This window comes from Macaca nemestrina, chromosome 20 (genome assembly GCF_043159975.1).
Source record: "Macaca nemestrina isolate mMacNem1 chromosome 20, mMacNem.hap1, whole genome shotgun sequence".
Lineage (NCBI taxonomy): Eukaryota > Metazoa > Chordata > Mammalia > Primates > Cercopithecidae > Macaca > Macaca nemestrina.
In genome coordinates this window covers 6,053,916-6,074,678 of record NC_092144.1, presented here as the reverse complement: position 1 = coordinate 6,074,678, position 20,763 = coordinate 6,053,916, and the positions used below count along the sequence as shown (strand labels likewise).

The window sequence follows — 20,763 nt, the reverse complement described above, 5'->3', positions numbered from 1 at the left end:
AGCTATATGAAATATAACCAAGGCTGGGCATGGTGGCCCATGCCTGTAATCCTAGCACTTTGGGAGGCCAAGGCAGGTGGATCACAAGGTCATGAGTTCAAGACCAGCCTGGCCAAGATGGTGAAATCCCTGTGTCTACTAAAACGAATACAAAAATTAGCTGGCGTAGTGGTGGGTGCCTGTAATCCTAGCTACTTGGGAGGCTGAGGCAGGAGAATCGCTTGAACCCTGGAGGCGGAGGTTGCAGTGAGCCGAGGTCATGCCACTGCACTCTAGCCTGGGTGACAGAGCAAGACTCTGTCAAAAAAAAAAAAAAGAGAGAAAAGAAAAGAAATATGACCAAATGGATACATACCACCAGGGTGGACAATATCTCCACAGAACACGCCTGCATTATCATCACAAACAGCTAAGGCACTCTGATGTGGAATAGACCTGTTTTAGGAGCACATCTGCAGGCTCACCTATGAAATGTACAGCACTTGTATTGGGGAATTACTGGGGTGTCAGTGTCTTGTAAATACCTGTATGAGACATACCTGCATTTACGTAGACCTATATGGGACTTGGTTATATGGAAACATACCCAAATGGGTGTATACTTAACTGAAACACACCTATGGGGTGGGAGACTGTAGAATGCATTCATGGGTGGAGGGAAACCTGTTCAGAAACATACCTGTGAGGTAAGGGAAAGCACCTTGTAGGAGGAACACCTGTATGAGATTGAGCTCAAGTGAGGGGAAGAACTTGGAACTTCTGCATGGGGCACACTCACATTGACGCACATCTGTGGGTAAAACCATCAGGGCAGGGGCTCACATATACTGAGGCCTACCTGTCAAGGATGCATCTGTGAGAAAACACCTATTTGGGGGCACTTACACGGAAAAAAACCTCTGTATCACTCCATGCTGTATGGCACCTGCAAGGAACAACCGTGAATAAAAACCTCTGCTAGGGGCGTCTCTTAGAAGAGACTCATTTGTCTGGGGCACACCTGTTCCGGCACACCTGTCTAGGCAGAGGCTGGGAGTGAACCAAATGTGCCCTCATGGCTGTATCTTTGTTTTCTTTCTCTCTCTCTCTCTGTCTCTTTTCTTTTCTTCTTCTTTTTTTTTTTTTTTTTTTTTAGTTATTTATTTATTTTTGGTAGAGATGGGTATCTTGCTATATTGCCCAGGCTGGTCTCGAACTCCTGACCCTAAACGATCCTCCCATCTCAGCCTCCCAAAGTGCTAGAATTAGAGGCCTAAGCCACTGAGCCTGGCCAATGCTGTATCTTTGGATAAACGATGATGATAATAACAAGACCCCCTCCTGAGGACCCTTGGGTGACGAGTGATGATTAAAGAATAATTAGGGCCGGGCGCGGTGGATCAAGCCTGTAATCCCAGCACTTTGGGAGGCCGAGACGGGCGGATCACGAGTTCAGGAGATCGAGACCATCCTGGCTAACACGGTGAAACCCCGTCTCTACTAAAATACAAAAAAAATTAGCCGGGCGAGGTGGCGGCCGCCTGTACTCCCAGCTACTCGGGAGGCTGAGGCAGGAGAATGGCGTGAACCCGGGAGGCGGGGCTTGCAGTGAGCTGAGATCCGGCCACTGCACTCCAGCCTGGGCAACAGAGCTAGACTCCATCTCAAAAAAAAAAAAAAAAAAAAAGAATAATTAGGCCAGGCCGGGCCTGGTGACTCACGCCTGTAATCCCAGCACTTTGGGAGGCTGAAGCAGGAGGATCACCTGAGATCAGGAGTTCAAGACCAGCCTGGCCCCCATGGTGAAACCTCCATCTCTACTAAAAATACAAAACTCACGGCTGGGTGCGGTGGCTCATGTCTATAATCCCAGCACTTTGGGAGGCCGAGGCGGATGGATCACGAGGTGAACAGTTCGAGACCAGCCTGGCCAACATGGTGAAACCCTGTCTCCACTAAAAATAAAAAAAATTAGCTGGGGCTGGTGGCGGGCGCCTGTAATCCCAGCTACTCGGGAGGTTGAGGCAGGAGAATCGTTTGAACCCGGGAGGCGGAGGTTGCAGTGAGCCGAGGTCGCGACATTGCACTCCAGCCTAAGCAACAACAGAGAAACTCCGTTTCAAAAAAAAAAAAAAAAAAAAAAAAGGATTAATTTCTTCTAGGGGATAGAGTGATGGTTAAGGATCCCAGATCTCTTTAAACCCCTACTTTGCCCCTTAGTGGGCATCAGGACTGGGGAGAATGAGTTAACCTCCGTTTCCTTATCTGCAAAGTGCGAACGCCAGTACCACCTACCTTATAGGGTTTCGGCAACGACGACGCGAGAGGTGAGTAAAAGCCCTGGCATGTGCAACGCACTGAATCAAAGTGAGCTTTTGTTATTATTCGCTGTCAAGTGGTCTGGGCTGCCTTCCCCCTAATGGTGAATAGAGAAACTGCGCCTGAAACTAGTAGTAGGGACATTCCGCAGGTGCAGCGAGTGCTACAGGCTGGGGCCCCGCCTCCAGCGCTCGAACACTGGGATCCTCAACCCCGCGCCCGGGACATTGAGCCACCCCCTCCCCATGCCGCGCAGCGTCTCAATGCGGCCGCGGCCTCTTTAAGATCGCCTGGCAGGTGGTTGGACTGCGGGCAGGCGGCGCCGGGGGTCCGCGGAGAGGCCCCGCCCAGGTGGGAGAAGAGGCGGGGCGGGCGGGCTCAGCCCAGGCGGCGCTGACCAATAGGAAACCGACCTTGCAGCCGCGCCGCGTGTTGATTTTCTGTTTCCCGATCGGAGTGGGACCGAGAAAGGAGGCGCGCGGGCGGGAGGAAAGGACAGTGGGAGCGCATAGCGCCTGGATCTTCTGTTTCTGCGGCCGAGAGGAGAAGGTGTCGGGCGTGGGCGGGCAGAGAGAGAGCGAGATGTTGCAGGGTTCTTGCGTGCGTCTGGCAGAAGCGAGAACTTGAGTTCCTGAAGATTAGTGGGTGTGGCGGGGAGGTCAAGTGGAAGGGGATTATGAAACCCAATCCCCGACAGCTCTCTACCTTGCCTCCTTGGGCAAAGGGGAAAAGGGTAAACTGAGGCACGCAGAGGCGGAACTCTGAGACCACTGAGCTCCCTAGCCCCTCTTCCCAGAAAGAACTCTTGTGTTCCCTCGGCTGTGCAATACCAGACCATCCCAGACATTCCCTCCCCACGCCCCCAGCTCCGCCCTCGGTCCCCTCCCCCCAATGCGGGTCGGGGGAGGAGACGCAAGTTCTGGCGCGGGCGGCGACGGCTAGCAGTCACCACCTCCCGCAAGTGCCAGAGCCCAGCGGGCTGCACGGAGGCTGCGGAGCCGGCGGCCGCGGGAGCTGACCCTGCGGGGTCCCGGGGGGGAGGGGGAGCCGAGAAGCCCCCGCTGAGGCCGCCGCTGCCGGGCCTCCCCTCCCCCCCGGGCGGGCGCCATGCGGGGGAGCCCGGGTGACGCGGAGCGGCGGCAGCGCTGGGGTCGCCTGTTCGAGGAGCTGGACAGTAACAAGGATGGCCGCGTGGACGTGCACGAGTTGCGCCAGGGGCTGGCCAGGCTGGGCGGGGGCAACCCAGACCCCGGCGCCCAACAGGTACCCCCACTCCCGGGGACCTCCTCCCCTCCCGGCCCCGCCCGCTCGCGGTCACCCAAGCCCCTGAATGGGGCGGCCGGAGCCACCAGGGACTACCTGTGGCTAGACTCCAGGGTCTGTGTCTCTATCTCCTTCCCCCTACCCACTCGTGTTTGGCCTAACGGAATCGCTCAAGACAGGTCTGCCGAGGCCCCAAGTCTGCAGTTCCGCGGCCAACACCCGATCCCCCTCCCTGGGAGCAGGGGGCGTCTGCCTGGGAAGAGATGGGGGCGCTTTCTTGCCCACTGCCCGGGACACACCCTCCTCCGGACTGCACAGCCCAAGACGTGCCCTGCTCCCACCTCCAGGAGACACACCCTCCATCCTCTGGGCACCTACTGCCCTGGCCTGCAGCTACCCCCGTCCCTGTGTTTACATTCCCTGGCCTGCCCTTTCATGGGCTGTTCACGGGCCTGGCTCACTGTCCCGGGCTGCCCCAGCCAGGGACCCAATCCTATCTGCGGTCACCAGCAGCTGAAAATGCACCTATCACAAGGATTTGCCCCCCCGCCACCCCCACCTCCACCTTGCAGGCCCATCCCACACCTGTAGCCCCAGATCGCCCTAAAACAACCACAGTGTCCCCGAGACCAGTCCAACCTCCCACTTCCCAACTGGGAAAAACCAAGGCCTCAGCTACTCCGCTTGGTTCTCTCCTACCCCACATCACCCAGGGCTGCCTCCAAAGGGAACTCCTAGGACCCCCATGTGGACAGGGTTTTTTAAAGAGGCAGTTGGGTTCAACAGGAATGAGGTACCTAAAAAAAAAATAAAAACTAAAAACAAGAGACGGCTGGGAGGACAGGCTTTAGAGACGAGAACCCAAGGTTACCATTTCCTGGTTCTGTGACCTTGAACTGGTGGCTTGACCTTGCAGAGCCTCAGTTTGCTCACCAGGAAAACTAGACCACTCACACCCACGGCACAGACCTGTGGTGGCTGTAGGGATCTGACTGAGAAGCTAGCCGACTGAGGGAGAAGTGAGGTGATATCTTCTGTCCCCTTCCTCAAGGCACTGGGGGCTCTGGGCTCCTAAGGCATAAGGTGACGTGCGTCCCCTCCAGATCAGGAGCAGGTTGCTGGAGTCACCTGTCCCCTTTTCCTCTGCCAGGGTATCTCCTCTGAGGGTGACGCTGACCCAGATGGCGGGCTTGACCTGGAGGAATTTTCCCGCTACCTGCAGGAGCGGGAACAGCGTCTGCTGCTCATGTTTCACAGTCTTGACCGGAACCAGGACGGTAAGGTGGGGCCGCCTGCCTGCAGGCCCCCAGGGATAGGGCTGTGGGGGCCCTAGAGACATCAATGGGGTTAGAACTGGCAGCCTAGGAGGAGAGGGGGAGGGCCGCTTCTCCCTGATGACTCACAGGCTATTTCAGGAGCGCTCCTCACCCCCCAGCTAGGTGGTTCGAGGCCCAGCCAGCCCATCCCACCTCTTTTCCCTTCTGGGGCAGAACCCTGATAATTACCCTTAGGTTTTTCTTTTTTTTTTTTTTTTTTTCTTTCTTTTTTTTTTGAGATGGAGTCTCGCTCTATGGCCCAGGCTGGAGTGCAGTGTCACAATCTCGGCTCACTACAAGCTCCGCCTCCCGGGTTCACGCCATTCTCCTGCCTCAGCCTCCCGAGTAGCTGGGACTACAGGCGCCCGCCACCTCGCCCGGCTACTTTTTTGTATTTTTTAGTAGAGACAGGGTTTCACAGTGTTAGCCAGGATGGTCTCAATCTCCTGACCTCGTCATCCGCCCGTCTCGGCCTCCCAAAGTGCTGGGATTACAGGCGTGCGCCATCGCGCCCGGCACCCTTAGGTTTTTCTACGGGGCAAAGATACCCTATGCTGTTCCTGGGTACCCCGTAGGACAGAGATCCCCTCATAGCAGCATCTGGGTTGCGGATATTGCCTCTCAATTCCCCATGGCATAGAGACCCCCAGTTACCCCTGGATTCCTTCATTCATTCACAGAACAGAGAAGCCGCCCCAGTATTTCCCGGTTCCACCTCTCTGACCCCAGTGAGTCAGGGATCCCCCCAGAGCCCTGCTGCAAACCTCGTCCTGGGTTTCTGGAGCCCCTGATCTTGCTAGACCACCTCCATTCCAAGCTGTTCTGATCCTTGGTTCTGGGGCTCCCCAGGTGTCCTCACACGCACATCCTTCCCCACCTCCGGCCCCCTCCCCAGGTCACATTGACGTCTCTGAGATCCAACAGAGTTTCCGAGCTCTGGGCATTTCCATCACGCTGGAGCAGGCGGAGAAAATTCTGCACAGGTGAGTCACTGGGGGTCTGGAATCCAAAGTAACTCAGGACGCAGTGACCCCTTGGCCATCTCTGTCTTCTGGGCTCCAGACCCAGTCCCAAGGAGGATACAGCTGAGAGGTTGGGGCTTTGAAGTCAGACAGATCTGGCCAGGTGCGGTGGCTCGCATCTGCAATCCCAGCACATTGGGAGATGGAGGCAGGTGGATCACCTGAGGTCAGGAGTTCGAGACCAGCCTGGTCAACATGGTAAAGCCCCATCTCTACTAAAAATACAAACATTGGCCGGGTGTGGTGGCACATGCCTGTAATTCCAGCTATTTGGGAGGCTGAGACACGGGAATCCCTTAAACCCAAAGGGCAGAGGTTGCAGTGAGTCAAGATCATGCCAGGGCACTCTAACCAGGGTGACGGAATGAGATTCTGTCTGGAAAAAAAAAAAAGAAAAATTCAAATTGAAGCCAGACAGATCTGGGACCAGTTGCCTCTCTTAGCCTCAGTTTCCCCCTCTAGAAAATGAGGGTAATGTGGCTGGGCATGGTGGCTCACCCCTATGATCCTGGCATTTTGGGAGGCTGAGGCAGGTGGATCACGAGGTCAAGAGATCGAGACCATCCTGGCCAACATGTGAAACCCCGACTCTACTAAAAATACAAAAATTAGCTGGGCGTGGTGGTGTGCACCTGTAGTCCCAGCTACATGGGAGGCTGAGGCAGGAGAATCTCTTGAACCCGGGAGGCGGAGGTTGCAGTGAGCCGAGATTGCACCATTGCACTCCAGCCTGGGCGACAGAGCGAGACTCTGTCTCAAAACAAAAGAAAAAAAAAGAAGAAAAAAAAAATGATGGCAATACTGCTACATCTCCAATAGGGTTGATATGAGGACTTGAACCTCCCAAACTGCAAAACCTAGCAGAACTTCACCCAAGCCTAGCCCACCCCCAGGCACTGAGCCTGTCCTCCACCCTCACTCTTCCCTCAGCATGGACCGAGACGGCACAATGACCATTGACTGGCAAGAATGGCGCGACCACTTCCTGTTGCATTCGCTGGAAAATGTGGAGGACGTGCTGTATTTCTGGAAGCATTCCACGGTGAGGTGGGGGTGGTTTTCCCTGGCTGAAGGCTGTGCCCTCTTCCCCAGGGGGGGCGTTGCTCCGATCTCCCCTGGGCTTGGACGGGCTGGGCCAGGACTTTCCAGAAGGAGAAGGCACTGGCAGCAGCTGAGGAATGAGGGTCTGTTCCTCTTTCTCCACTTGGGGTTCAAGGGTCCCATTTGGGACATCTCTGCTGTCTGATTGAAGCGCAGTCCTTGAGACTTACATCGGGGCCTCTGGGGACAGCGTGCGGGGGTTGCGGGTGCAGGAAAGAAAGAGCTCACCAGATGGGGCACCAGGCCTCCCACCTTCCACCCACACAGCTCCCTTCTGCTGGGTTCTCTGCCTGGATAAAGGATTCTACCACTGAACGGAATCGTTCAAAAACCACAGTCTTCGCTGGGCGCGGTGGCTCACGCCTGGAATCCCAGCACTTTGGGAGGCCGAGGCAGGCAGATCACGAGATCAGGAGATTGAGACCATCCTGGCTAACATGGTGAAACCCCATCTCTACTAAAAATACAAAAAAAAATTAGCCGGGCGTAGTGGCGGGCGCCTGTAGTCCCAGCTACTAGAGAGGCAGAGGCAGGAGAATGGCGTGAACCCGGGAGGCAGAGCTTTCAGTGAGCCAAGATCATGTCACTGCACTCCAGCCTGGGCGACAAAGCCAGACTCCATCTCAAAAAAAAAACACAGTCTTCAGAGGATCCAGTGGGAGCCACTAGAGAGGGTAGTGGGGATTTGCTTCACCCTAGTTCCTGGGTGAAGTATCTATGAGCAATGTGTCCTGTAGCATCCGGAGGGGGATCCATCTGTGGGATCCGGTGAGAACCTCTTTGGAGATCCAGAGACTCCCACCCCAGAGGATTCATGGGGACTTTGGTTGGAAATTCTAGACAGGAGATAATTCTTGCACAGGGATTCCCTGTGGAGGAGATCCCTATGAGATCTGGTGGATCCCTGAGAAGGATCTGCTGGGGTCCTTATATGGGAGGTGCCTGGTAAGATCTTGTATGGCCCTGGAGGGATCTTCTGGAATCATTATATGGAAAACCCTTGAGTGGGATCTTTCAGTAGAATCTCATTTGCCCTGGAGGGATTTTTTTTTTGCTATTAGAGACAGGGTCTTACTCTGTTGCCCAGGCTGGAATGCAGTTGTATGATCATAGCTCATTGTAGCCTCGAACTCCTGGGCTCAAGCAATCCTCCCGCCTTGGCCTCCTGAGTAGCTGGCACTACAGGCACATGCCTGGCCAATTTTTGTAGAGATGGGATCTTGCTCTGTTGCCCAGGCTGGTCTTGAACTCCTGCCCCCAAGGAATTCTCCCACCTTGGCCTCCCAAAGTGCTGGGACTACAGATGTGAGCCACCACGCCCAGCCTGGAGGGATCTTTATGTGGCAGATACTTGAATAGGATTCTTTAGTGGGATTTGGCACATCCTATGGTCGGATTTGGTAGTAGGATATTGGGATCTTCTAAGGAGGCTGCTAGGTTAGATGCTTTGGTGACACCTGGTAGGACCCAACAGGACTCTTCTGGGATCTCCAAGCAAGAGTCATTGGCAGACTCTAGGGTATCCTAGGATTCATGGAGGAAACTCCCCTATTTAGGACTGAGTCACATCTCCCTGTCCCTACCATGGCATGACACCCCCAGCACCTGTATCTTCAGGTCCTGGACATTGGCGAATGCCTGACAGTGCCGGATGAGTTCTCAAAGCAGGAAAAACTGACGGGCATGTGGTGGAAGCAGCTGGTGGCCGGCGCAGTGGCAGGCGCCGTGTCACGGACAGGCACGGCCCCTCTGGACCGCCTCAAGGTCTTCATGCAGGTGAGGGACCCTGGAGAGATCTGCCCCCTCCCCAAGGCCTGACATCTGGGAGGGGACCTCCAAGCTGTTGTCTCCCCATTCAGGTCCATGCCTCAAAGACCAACCGGCTGAACATCCTGGGGGGGCTTCGAAGCATGGTCCTCGAGGGGGGCATCCGCTCCCTGTGGCGTGGCAATGGTATTAATGTACTCAAGATTGCCCCTGAGTCAGCTATCAAGTTCATGGCCTATGAGCAGGTGAGGGCAGGTACAGGGAGGAATGTACTTGCCACAGGAAAGACGGGGCTGTACATAAAGATTTATGGAATTGGCTTGGGGGGTGGGTGGTGAACACAGTTCCCCAGGATCAGGCATCTGCTCCTCTGCATGAATGCCCACAGCAGGCCAGTTCTGTGGAAGCCAGGAGAACAGTGGAGTGCAAGGAAGGTTCAACCCCCATGGTCCTACCCATCCCTGTGTCTCCCCGCCTCAGATCAAGAGGGCCATCCTGGGGCAGCAGGAGACACTGCATGTGCAGGAGCGCTTCGTGGCTGGCTCCCTGGCTGGTGCCACAGCCCAAACCATCATTTACCCCATGGAGGTGAGAAGGAGGGACCCCGGTGGAGGCCCCATGGCAGGGTGGGGGGCCTGCTGTACCCATCTCACTCCGCATTTCATGATATCCATTGGGATTATACCTTTGTCTCTCTGATTTGGAGTATAGCTCATCACAGTAATGCTATTTCATATGTAGCCTGTCTGGGTGTTACAACTGAGATATAATTTCTGGGGAAGGTAGTGTTGGTTATCCTTGTTTGGACAGTAGTTGCAGGAGCCAGCTGTTTATAAATATGCGTCCTCTAAGGATAGGGTGCACGTTCCCAGGGACGTTGTATCTAGGTGTCACCAACTGTTTATGATTATGCCTCTTCTAAGGAGAGACTGTCCTAGCTACATGTTTTCAGATAAATTATTTCAGGTTTCAGGTTATGCAGTGTATTGTTCAGATTCTGAAAGTGACAGAAAACTTAAATCATGTCAACTGGGCATGATGTCTAGCGCCTGTAATCCCAGCACTTTGGGAGGCCGAGGCAGGTGGATTGCCTGAGGTCAGGAGTTCAAGACCAGCTTGATGAACATGGTGAAATACCGTCTTTCCTAAAAATACAAAAATTAGCTGGGGGCCGGGCGCGGTGGCTCAAGCCTGTAATCCCAGCACTTTGGGAGGCCGAGACGGGCGGATCACGAGGTCAGGAGATCGAGACCATCCTGGCTAACACAATGAAACCCCGTCTCTACTAAAAATACAAAAAAATTAGCCGGGCGAGGTGGCGGGCGCCTGTAGTCCCAGCTACTCGGGAGGCTGAGGCAGGAGAATGGCGTAAACCCGGGAGGCGGAGCTTGCAGTGAGCCGAGATAGCGCCACTGCACTCCAGCCTGGGCGACAGAGCGAGACTCCGTCTCAAAAAAAAAAAAAAAAAAAAAAAAAATTAGCTGGGGATGGTGGTGGGCGCCTGTAATCCCAGATACTCAGGAAGCTGAGGCAGGAGAATGACTTGAACCTGGGAGGTAGTGGTTGCAGTGAACCAAGATCGTGTCACTGCACTCAGCCTGGGCAACAGAGCAAGACTCTATCTCAAAAAAAAAAAGAAAGAAAAACTTCAATCACGTCAACAAAGTCTACAGATGAGCATTTCAGGCTGGGATGGTAGCTTCAGAGTGTCAGAGATGCAGGTTCTTTCTGTCTATCTTGTTGTTACACAACCTTGTGGACTAATGTGGCTGCTTGTGCTCCGTTCATCACATTCCACAGTCCAGCCAAGAAGGAAGAAGAGACAAAAGAGGAAACACCTCCCCACCTCTAAGGATGCTTTCTGAACCTCATGTGTACCTCTTTCTCTTCCTTCTATTTCTTTGGCTAGGACATAGTGACATAGCCACATACCCAGGGCATCTGGGAAATGTCATCTTTCTTTCTAGTGGCTGTGTGCTTGCTGAAAGTTACAGTTTCTGTATGAAAGCAGAAGGGAACAAGATACTGGAGGTCTGGGAATGATGGCTCATGCCTGTAATCCCAGTCCTTTGGGAGGTGGAAGCAGGAGAATCGCTTAAGCCCAGGATTTCGAGACCAGCATGGGCAACGTAGCAAGTCCCCATCTCTACAGAAATGACCAAAAAATAAAATAAAGATATCAGGACACAGTTACTGGTGGTGCCACATGCGTGCACTTTGGTAGGTGTAACTATTTCTAGGTATAGAGATTTGGGGATAGCAGAAGATTCTGGAGTAGGTGGTTTTTAAAATTCGGTTGTTCTCAGGGCATCTGTTTTCAAGAGTAGCTATTTCTAGGTGTCTTCATTCCTGGATGTAGTGATTTGGTGGGGGCAGCTTTTCCAGGGATAACCAGGTTCTCCCCAGGTGCTGAAGACACGGCTGACCTTGCGCCGGACGGGCCAGTACAAGGGGCTGCTGGACTGCGCCAGGCGGATCCTGGAGAGGGAGGGGCCCCGTGCCTTCTACCGCGGCTACCTGCCCAACGTGCTGGGCATCATCCCCTATGCGGGCATCGACCTGGCCGTCTATGAGGTCTGTGGGCAGCCCGCCCCTCCCTCCCTGCTCCCCTCTGGGATTTGCCCACAGGACACCCCTTCCCCTTCCCCTGGGGCTGGCTCGGTTGACCTTCTATAGCTAGAGAAAGGCATTTATGAAGTGAGGAGCACTTTGGACCTGGGAATCCTGGGGAACCCTTCCAGGTATTCGACTCTCCCACTTCTCCACTTAATTTTGATTAGCAGTTCAGCCTTCCCAGGTCACCTGAAAGTCAGGGACCACTCTAGCTGACAGAACCATAAGAGCTGGCAAAGATTACAAAAATTAGCCGGGTATGGTGGTGTGTGTTTATAATCCCAGCTACTCCAAGAGGCTGAGGCATGAGAATTGCTTGAGCCCGGGAGGCAGAGGTTGCGGTAAGCCAACATCCCGCTACTGCACTCCAGCCTGGGCGACACAGCAAGACTCCTTTTCAAAAAAAAAAAGAAAAAGAAAAAGCAGGCAAAGATGAGTCTCAAAGACACCCAACTTCCCCAAAGCACGTGTCAGACCCGGCCTCTGTCTCTAAGTCAAGGTCATCTTCAGGGCCTGCCCATTTGAGCATCTGCTGTTACCACAAGAACCACACCCAATCACCAGCATCTTGAGACCTTTATCAACGCAGGCAGTCCAGACAGTTCTTGCTCTTTTTCTTCCAGGGGCCTTATCTGTAGTTTTTACCTTCTCCTAGTGGGATCGCCAGGTCTTCCCAATTAGCATGGTCCTGGATGTCCCCAAGCGTTCCCTCCAAAATCTTTGTATGCAAGACAGGGCCTGCTTCACGGGCATGTGACCTGTGAAGTCGCAAAGGGCCCCATGCTCAGAAGGGCCCTGTGCTTGATGCAACGCTCTGCTGCTGCTGTCTTGAAATTATTTTTATTTATTTATTTATTTTTGAGATGGAGTCTCGCTTTTGCCACCCAGGCTGGAGTGTAATGGCGCAATCTCGGCTCACTGCAACCTACACCTCCTGGGTTCAAGCAATTCTCTTGCCTCAGTCTCCCGAATAGCTGGGATTACAGGCATGCACCACCATGCTGGCTAATTTTTTTTTTTTTTCTTTTTTGAGACAGAGTCTCACTCTGTCTCCCAGGCTGGAGTGCAGTGGTGTGATCTCAGCTCACTGCAAGCTCTGCCTCCCGGGTTCACGCCATTCTCCTGCCTCAGCCTCCTGTGTAGCTGGGACTACAGGTGCCCGCCACCATGCCCAGCTAATTGTTTTGTATTTTTAGTAGAGGCAAGGTTTCACTGTGTTAACCAGGATGGTCTCGATCTCCTGACCTCATGATCCACCCACCTCGGCCTCCCAAAGTGCTGGAATTACAGGCGTGAGCCACCGTGCCCAGCCTTTTGTATTTTTAGTACAGGTGGGGTTTCTCCATGTTGGCCAGGCTGGTCTCAAACTCCTGACTTTAAGTGATCCACCCACCTCGGCCTCCCAGAGTGCCAGGATTACAGGTGTGAACCACCGTGCCAGGCCTGAAATTCTTAATTTTTTTTTTTTTCTCAGACAGAGTCGCACTCTGTTGCCCAGGCTGGAGTGCAGTGGCACGATCTGGGCCCACTGCAGCCTCCACCTGCCAGGTTCAAGGAATTCTCCTGCCTCAGCCTCCCCAGTAGCTGCGATTACAGGTGCCTGCCACCATGCCTGGCTAATTTTTGTATGTTTAGTAGACAGGGTTTCACCGTGTTGCGCAGGCTGGTCTCAAACTCCTGACCTTAGGTGATCCCCCCTACCTCAACCTCCCAAAGTGCTGGGATGACAGGTATGAGCCACCACACCTGGTCAATAATTTTTGAACAAGGGACCCTCACCCTTTTACATTTTGCACTGGATCCTGCAAATTATGTAGCTGATTCTGATCTAATAGACACTGTTCCTGCCATCTTTACCTGCCCGCCCCAGCACCTGGCATCTAGACAACCAAATGAGACAAGACCGTTGCTCACTCATTCATTTGTTCCTTGATTTTATTGTTCACTCATTCGCTTAGTGACTATTTACTGAGCATCTACTCTGTGCTAGGCCCTGTGCAGATTGTTGCGGATGTCGTGTTGATTGAGACCAGCACGGTCCCTGCCATCCTAGAATGCCCATTTCCATAAACAAGGCAGGCAATCAACCAGCAAATAAGATAGTTTCAGCTCCTAGAAAAGCTCTCAGAAGATCACGAGCCAGGATTTGTCATCTTCAGTAACAGTGGGCGGGAGGGGGGTTGAGGAACACCTCCAAGAAGGTGACATTGAAGCCATGGGTTGGGCGTATTATCACAAGGGAGTGTGCACAAATCTAGTACCCAGGTCCGGAAGCAAGAACAAATATGGCCTTTTGGAGGAGTGGAAGTCTCAGGTGGCTGGGGGGAACTGATCAAGGCAGGAGACAGGTTCTTCTAAGTGCAATAAGAAGCCATTAAGAAGTGTGAGGAGGCCGGGCGCGGTGGCTCAAGCCTGTAATCCCAGCACTTTGGGAGGCCAAGGCGGGTGGATCACGAGGTCAGGAGATCGAGACTATCCTGGCTAACATGGTGAAACCCCGTCTCTACTAAAAATACAAAAAACTAGCCGGGCGTGGTGGAGGGCGCCTGTAGTCTCAGCTACTTGGGAGGCTGAGGCGGGAGAATGGCGTGAACCCGGGAGGCGGAGCTTGCAGTGAGCCGAGATCACGCCACTGCACTCCAGCCTGGGAGACACAGCGAGACTCCGTCTCAAAAAAAAAAAAAAAAAAAAAAAAAAAAAAGAAGTGTGAGGAGAGGCCAGGCGCGGTGGTTCACGCCTATAATCCCAGCACTTTGGGAAGCCAAGGCCGGTGGATCACTTGAGGTCAGGAGTTCAAGACCATCCTGGCCAACATGGTGAAACCCCGTCTCTGCTAAAAATACAAAAATTAGCCAGGCATGGTGGCGGGCACCTATAATCCCAGCTACTCAGGAAGCTGAGGCAGGAGAATCGCTTGAACCTGGGGCAGGGCGTGGGGGTTGCAGTGAGCCAAGATCTCGCCACTGCACAGGTGACAGAGTGAAACTCCATCTCGAAAACAAAAAAAGAGTTGTGAGTAGAAATAAGATGCAGCCAGGGGCAGTGACTTGTGCCTGTAATTCCAGCACTTTGGGAAGCTGAGGTGGGAGGATTGCTTGAGCCGAGGAGTTCGAGACCAGTCTCTACAAAACAATTTAAAAATTAGCCAGGTGGCCGAGCGCATGACTCACACCTGTAATCACAGTACTTTGGGAGGCCGAGGCGAGCGAATCACGAGGTCAGGAGATCGAGACCATCCTGGCCAACATGGTGAAACCCCGTCTCTACTAAAAATACAAAAAATTAGCTGGATGTGGTGGCGGGCACCTATAGTCCCAGCTGCTCGGGAGGCTGAGGCAGGAGAATGGCGTGAACCCGGGAGGCAGAGCTTGCAGTGAGCAAGATCGCGCCACTGCACTCCAGCCTGGGCGACAGAGCGAGACTCCGTCTCAGGGAAAAAAAAAAAAAAAGAGCCAGGTGTGGTGGTGCACACCTGTAGTCCCAACTACTCAGGAGGGTGAGATGGGAGAACTGCTTGAGCCCAGTAGGCAGATGTTGCAGTGAGCTGTGATCATGCCAATGAACTCCAGCTTCAGCAACAGAGCAAGACCCTGTCTCCAAAAAAAAAAAAAAAAGAAAGAAAAAGAAAGGAGGCAAAATCTTATTTAATGCATTCTTTGCCCAAAAAGGGACTTTAGAAGTCTAAGAGGTTTTAGAAACCTGGACCCTCTTGGAGTTTCAAAATCTGTGTTTGTCCCTTAAAGGCTCCAAGAAGTCTCTTAATAAAGAGATTTAACGTTTTTGTTTTTAACCCAGTGCTTTCCATATTAATCTAGTCTTTAGAACTTTTTTTTTCTTTTTTTTTTTTTGAGACAAAGTCTCTCTCTCTCTCACCCAGGCTGGAGTGCAGTGGTACGATCTCAGCTCACTCCAACCTCTGCCTCCTGGATTCAAGCAATTCTGCTGCCTCAGCCTCCCAAGTAGCTGGGATTACAGGTGCGCGCCACCACGCCAGGCTAATTTTTGTATTTTTAGTAGAGACAGGGTTTCACCATGTTGGCCAGGCTAGTCTTGAACTCCTGACCTCAAGTGATCCGCCCACCTCATCTTCCCAAAATGCTGGGGTTGCCAGACGCGGTGGCTCACACCTGTAATCCCAGCACTTTCGGAGGCCGAGGCAGGTTGATCACAAGGTCATGAGATCAAGACCATCCTGGTCAACATGGTGAAACCCCGTCTCTACTAAAAATACAAAAAATAGCTGGGTGTGGTGGTGGGCACCTGTAATCCCAGCTACTCGGGAAGCTGAGACAGGAGAATTGCTTGAACCTGGGAGGCAGAGGTTGCCGTGAGCTGAGATCGCGCCACTGCACTCCAGCCTGGGCAAGAGAGCAAGATTGCATCTCTAAAAAAAAAAAAAGAAAAAAACAAGTGCTGGGATTATAGGCATGAGCCACTGCACCCAGCCATCTTTAGAACTTCTTTTCAATAGATTAATCTTAATAATAACCCATTAAACATCTATTTGGCAAGTGCTGTTCTAGACCCAACAGAAGGCTTCTAAAGTTGCAAAGGCAATAATGTTAAGTACTTGCCTGTTTTACCCAGTCTGTGCCTGGGCTAGGCATTACTAATCCATCACAGCACTGAGTCCCCCTCAACACAATTCCAGTTTCAGGCAGCAATTTCTGGTGGATTAGAATTGGCATAGGAAATGAAACTTACAAGCTTCTCCCAGCCACAAGGTAAAGAAGGTCTTGTTCTTACAGTCACCTTGGCAGAAGGCTTCAGAAGGGATTAGCCACCCTAAAGCCTTCAGGCGTACAGTTCTAGATTCACATGTGGCTGTGAATGGTAGTTCTCACCTTTATTTTGTAGCTTTGGGCAAGTAACTTTCCCTGAGCTTCAGTTTCTTTTCTATAAAATAGAGATAATAGGGAAGGGGTGTGGTGGCTCACTCCTGTAATCCCAGCACTTTGGGAGGCAGAGGCAGGCGGATCACTTGCGGTCAGGAGTTGGAGACCATCCTGGCCAACATGGTAAAACCCCGTCTCTGCTAAAAATACAAAAATCAGCTGGTTGTGGTGGTGTGTGCCTGCAATCCCAGCTACCTGGGAGGCTGAGACAGGAGAATTGCTTGAACTTGGGAGGTGGAGGTTGCAGCGAGCCGAGATTGTGCTCCAGCCTGGGCAACAGAGCGAGACTCCGTCTCAAAAAAAAAAAAAAAATTGCAAAAAATTAGCCAAGCCTGGTGGCACATGCCTGTAATCCCAGCTACTTGGGAGGCTGATACAGGAGAATAACTTAAACCTGGGAGGTGGGGTTGCAGTGAGCCGAGATGGTGCCATTGCACTCCAACCCAGGTGACAGAGTGAGACTCTGTCTCAAAAAATAATAATAAAATAAAAATAAAGATAATTAGCCAAGTGTGGTGGTACACAGCTGTAATCCTGGCTACTCAGGAGGTTGAGATGGGAGGATCACCTGAGCCCAGGAGGCAGAGGTTGCAGTGAGCTGAGATTGTACCACTGCACTCCAGCCTGGGTGACAGAGCAAGACCCTGTCTCAATAATAATAATAGTTTTGGTCTTAGTTTGAGATCCTTCCAAAACAGACCCTGAAACTGGGACGTGAGGGGATTTATTGGACGTGAGTGATTTATTAGGGAGGTAATGAGACAGGGAGTCAATGCATACAGTATGAGTATGTTAGTTTCCTAGGACTGCTGTAACAAAGTATCACAAACTGGTTGGCTTAAAACAACAGAAAGTTATTGTCTCACAGTTCTGGAGGCCAGAAGTGCAAAATCAAGGTGTCAGCAGAGCCATACTCCCTCTCAAACTTGTAGGAGAGAATCCTTCCTTCCTTCTTTCAGTTTCTACTTGTTCCCAGCAACCCTGGACATTCTTTGGCTTGTAGATACATTCACTCAAATCTCTGCCTCTGCTGTCACCTGGCTGTCTTTCTCCATGTGTGTCTCTGTCTTTGTGTGTCTCTGTCTTTCTCCTCTATGGACACCAGTCATACTGGCCTAAGTGTCTACCCTACTACCCTACTCATCTTAACGAATTAGATCTGCAAAGACCCTATTTCCAAAGAACGTCACCTTCTAAGGTACTGGGGGTCAGGACATCAACATGTTCCCCCCCAAAGTGGGGACATGATTCAACCCATAACAGTATATTATCAAGCAAGTTACCATTCCTAGCAAATGGAGTTCCAGCCCTCTAGAAACCTGTGGGAGGCAACATAGGACATTCTGCATCAGAGAGGTGAGGGAGCTGGGGTATTGATACACCAAGCCAGTCTTTTGAAGGTTGCATCTGAAGATGCTAATTTCCCAGTGCTTCCTGCCCATTCCTAAGTGGTCAGAGCAGGCTGGCCTGGGTTCAGAGAAAGTCCACAAGCAAAGTCTTTGGGTAGATGCTGGCAGTAAGAAGTCGGCAGGTCTGAATTAGAGTGGGAAGGGATGAAGGTGGTATACTCACAGCATCTGCCACAGGACTGTCTTTGGAGAGTGTTTGTTTGTTTTTGAGATAGAGTCTTGCTCTTATTGCCCAGGCTGGAGTGCAGTAGTGTGATCTTGCCTCGATGCAACCTCCGCCTCCCCAGTTCAGGCGATTCTCCTGCCTCAGCTTCCTGAGTGGCTAGGATTACAGGTGCCTGCCACCATACCAGTTTATTTTTGTATTTTTAGGAGAGATGGAGTTTTGCCATGTTGGCCAGGCTGGTCTCGAACTCCTAACCTCAAGAAATCCGCCCACCTCAGCCTCCCAAAGCACTGGAATTACAGGCGTGAGACACCAGGCCCAACTTTTTTTTTTTTTTTTTTTTTTTTTTTGATACTGAGTCTTACTCTTGTCGCCCAGGCTGGAATGCATTCCAGCTCACTAGAAATTCCTGGGTTCAAGCAATCCTCCCACCTCAGCCTCCTGAGTAGCTGGGACCACAGGCATGCACCATCACATCCAGTTTTTTTGTTTGTTTGTTTGTTTGTTTTTGTAGAGACAGAGTCTCGCTATGTTGTTGAGGCTGGTCTCTGGCTGCTGGGCTCAAACAATCCTCTTGACTCGGCCTCCCAAAGTGCTGGGATTAAAGGCGTGAGTCACCATGCCCAGCCTTTTGTTGCTGTTGTTGTTTTTAATTTATTCTTTTTTTTTTTTTTTTTTGAGACAGAGTCTTGCTCTGTCACCCAGGCTGGAGTGCAGTGGCGCAATCTTGGCTCACTGGAAGCTCCACCTCCCGGGTTCACGCCATTCTCCTGCCTCAGCCTCCCGAGTAGCTGGGACTACAGGCACCCACCACCACGCCGGCTAATTTTTTGTATTTTCGGTAGAGACGGGGTTTCACCGTGTGAGCCAGGATGGTCTCGATCTCCTGACCTCGTGATCCACCCGCCTCGGCCTCCCAAAGTGCTGGGATTAGAGGCGTGAGCCACCGCACCCGGCCGTTTTTAATTTATTCTTTACCCTTCTTGCAAGCGATCAAGTTATAAACTTAGTGTCTTAAAACAACACAAATGTATTACCTTACAGTTCTGGAGGTCAGAAATCCAAAATGGGGGTCTTACTGGGCTTTATAAAATCGAGATGTTGGCAGGGCTGTGTTCCTTCTGGAGGCTCCAGGAGAAAATCTGTTTCCTTGCCTTGACAAAGCTTCTAGAGGCCGCCTGCACTCCTTGGCTTGTGGTCCCTTCCATCTTCAAAGCCAGCAACATAGCATCTTCCAATCTCTCTCTTGCTGCTTCTTCTGTCTTTTTTTTTTTTGAGACGGAGTCTTGCTCTGTAGCCCGGGCTGGAGTGCAGTGGCCGGATCTCAGCTCACTGCAAGCTCCGCCTCCCGGGTTCACGCCATTCTCCTGCCTCAGCCTCCGGAGTAGCTGGGACTACAGGCGCCCGCCACCTCGCCCGGCTAGTTTTTTGTATTTTTAGTAGAGACGGGGTTTCACGGTGTTAGCCAGGATGGTCTCGATCTCCTAACCTCGTGATCCGCCCGTCTCGGCCTCCCAAAGTGCTGGGATTACAGGCTTGAGCCACCGCGCCCGGCCTCTTCTGTCTTTAAACCTACTTTTCTAGCTCTTAGAAGGGCCCTTGTGCCAGGCACGGTAACTCACGCCTATAATCCCAGCACTTTGAGCCGCCGGGGCAGGTGGATCACCTGAGGTCAAGAGTTTGAGACCACTCTGGCCAACATGGTGAAACCCCGTCTCTACTAATAATACAAAAATTAGCCGGGCATGATGGCACACACTTGTAATCCCAGCTATTTGAGAGGCTGAGGCAGGAGAATCGCTTGAACCCGGGAGGCAGACGTTGCAATAAACCGAGATTGCACCATTGCACTCCTGCCTGGGCAACAAGAGCGAAACTCCATCTCCGGGGGGAAAAAAGAAGAAGGGCCCTGTGCCAGGCATGGTGGCTTGTCATCCCAGCACTTTGGGAGGCTGAGGAGGGAGGATCGCTTGAGCCCAGGAGTTTGAGACCAGCCTGGGCAACATAATGAGACTCCATCTGTATAAAAAGAAAAATAATGAGGCCGAGCACAGTGGCTCACATCTGTAATCCCAGCAGTTTGGGAGGCCAAGCCAGGCAGATGACAAGGTCAGGAGATTGAGACCATCCTGGCCAACACGGTAGAAACCCCGTCTCTACTAAAAATACAAAAATTAGCCAGGTGTGGTAGCACACACCTGTAGTCCCAGCTACCTGGGAGGCTGAGACAAGAGAATCACTTGAGCCCAGGAGGTGGAGGTTGGAGTGAGCTGAGATCATGCTACTGCACTCCAGCCTAGATGATAGAGCAAGACTTCATCTCAGAATAATAATAATAATTAAAAAAAAAAAGAAGGACCCTTGTGATGGCATTGGGCCACTCCAACAATGCAAAATAATCTCATCTCAAGATCCTTAACTGAATCCCATCTACAAAGCCCTTTGTGTCATCTTGGGTAACATATGCAGAGGTTCCAGAGATTAGGGCATAGTCAGTACAGGGGACCCTTATTCCACCTACCAGAGAGGGTCCAGATGAGAACTGGGTGAGGGGATGCAGGGAAAGGGCTGGCTCAGCCCCTAGGAGGTACTAAGTGCTCAGCTAGTAGCAGCTGTCATGGGATACAGAACCGGCCAGCAAGACCTTTGAAGCCAGGGTCCTGGGGTCACCCACCCCAACCTTCCCTACTCCCTTCTCCACTCCAGACTCTGAAGAACTGGTGGCTTCAGCAGTACAGCCACGACTCGGCAGACCCAGGCATCCTCGTGCTCCTGGCCTGCGGTACCATATCCAGCACCTGCGGCCAGATAGCCAGTTACCCCCTGGCCCTGGTCCGGACCCGCATGCAGGCACAAGGTGAGGCCTGGGCGGGAGGATGGGGCAGGGAGAGTCCCATCGCTTGGGCCCCAGCT

General features: G+C 52.3%; 2 protein-coding genes across 11 annotated transcripts in view; one reads left to right on the top strand and one right to left on the bottom strand.

Annotated features, from left to right (window-relative positions):
- LOC105484683 (crumbs cell polarity complex component 3) overlaps window positions 1–4,708 on the bottom strand; it is an 8,862-nt gene extending 4,154 nt beyond the window's left edge. The window contains exons 1-5 of one of the 2 annotated variants that reach the window (XM_011746528.2): window positions 4,531–4,708; window positions 2,712–2,929; window positions 2,275–2,395; window positions 886–925; window positions 680–790 (exon numbers count right to left, since the gene is read on the bottom strand). The gene's annotated coding sequence lies outside the window, so the exon portion shown is untranslated. Of the gene's footprint in view, window positions 1–679; window positions 791–885; window positions 926–2,274; window positions 2,627–2,711; window positions 2,930–4,530 lie in introns of those variants that run through there. The other variant, XM_071087952.1, reaches the window with a different exon arrangement.
- LOC105484653 (solute carrier family 25 member 23) overlaps window positions 3,315–20,763 on the top strand; it is a 25,540-nt gene continuing 8,091 nt past the window's right edge. Inside the window, exons 1-9 of one of the 9 annotated variants that reach the window (XM_011746498.3) lie at window positions 3,318–3,561; window positions 4,712–4,838; window positions 5,773–5,860; window positions 6,830–6,941; window positions 8,618–8,776; window positions 8,860–9,012; window positions 9,248–9,355; window positions 11,174–11,341; window positions 20,557–20,707. In XM_011746498.3, coding sequence (XP_011744800.2) covers window positions 3,406–3,561; window positions 4,712–4,838; window positions 5,773–5,860; window positions 6,830–6,941; window positions 8,618–8,776; window positions 8,860–9,012; window positions 9,248–9,355; window positions 11,174–11,341; window positions 20,557–20,707 — 1,222 coding nt within the window. In that variant the 5' untranslated portion in view covers window positions 3,318–3,405. Of the gene's footprint in view, window positions 3,562–4,711; window positions 4,839–5,772; window positions 5,861–6,829; window positions 6,942–8,617; window positions 8,777–8,859; window positions 9,013–9,247; window positions 9,356–11,173; window positions 11,342–20,556; window positions 20,708–20,763 lie in introns of all 9 variants that reach the window. The other 8 variants (XM_011746485.3, XM_011746492.3, XM_011746505.3 and 5 more) reach the window with 8 other exon arrangements.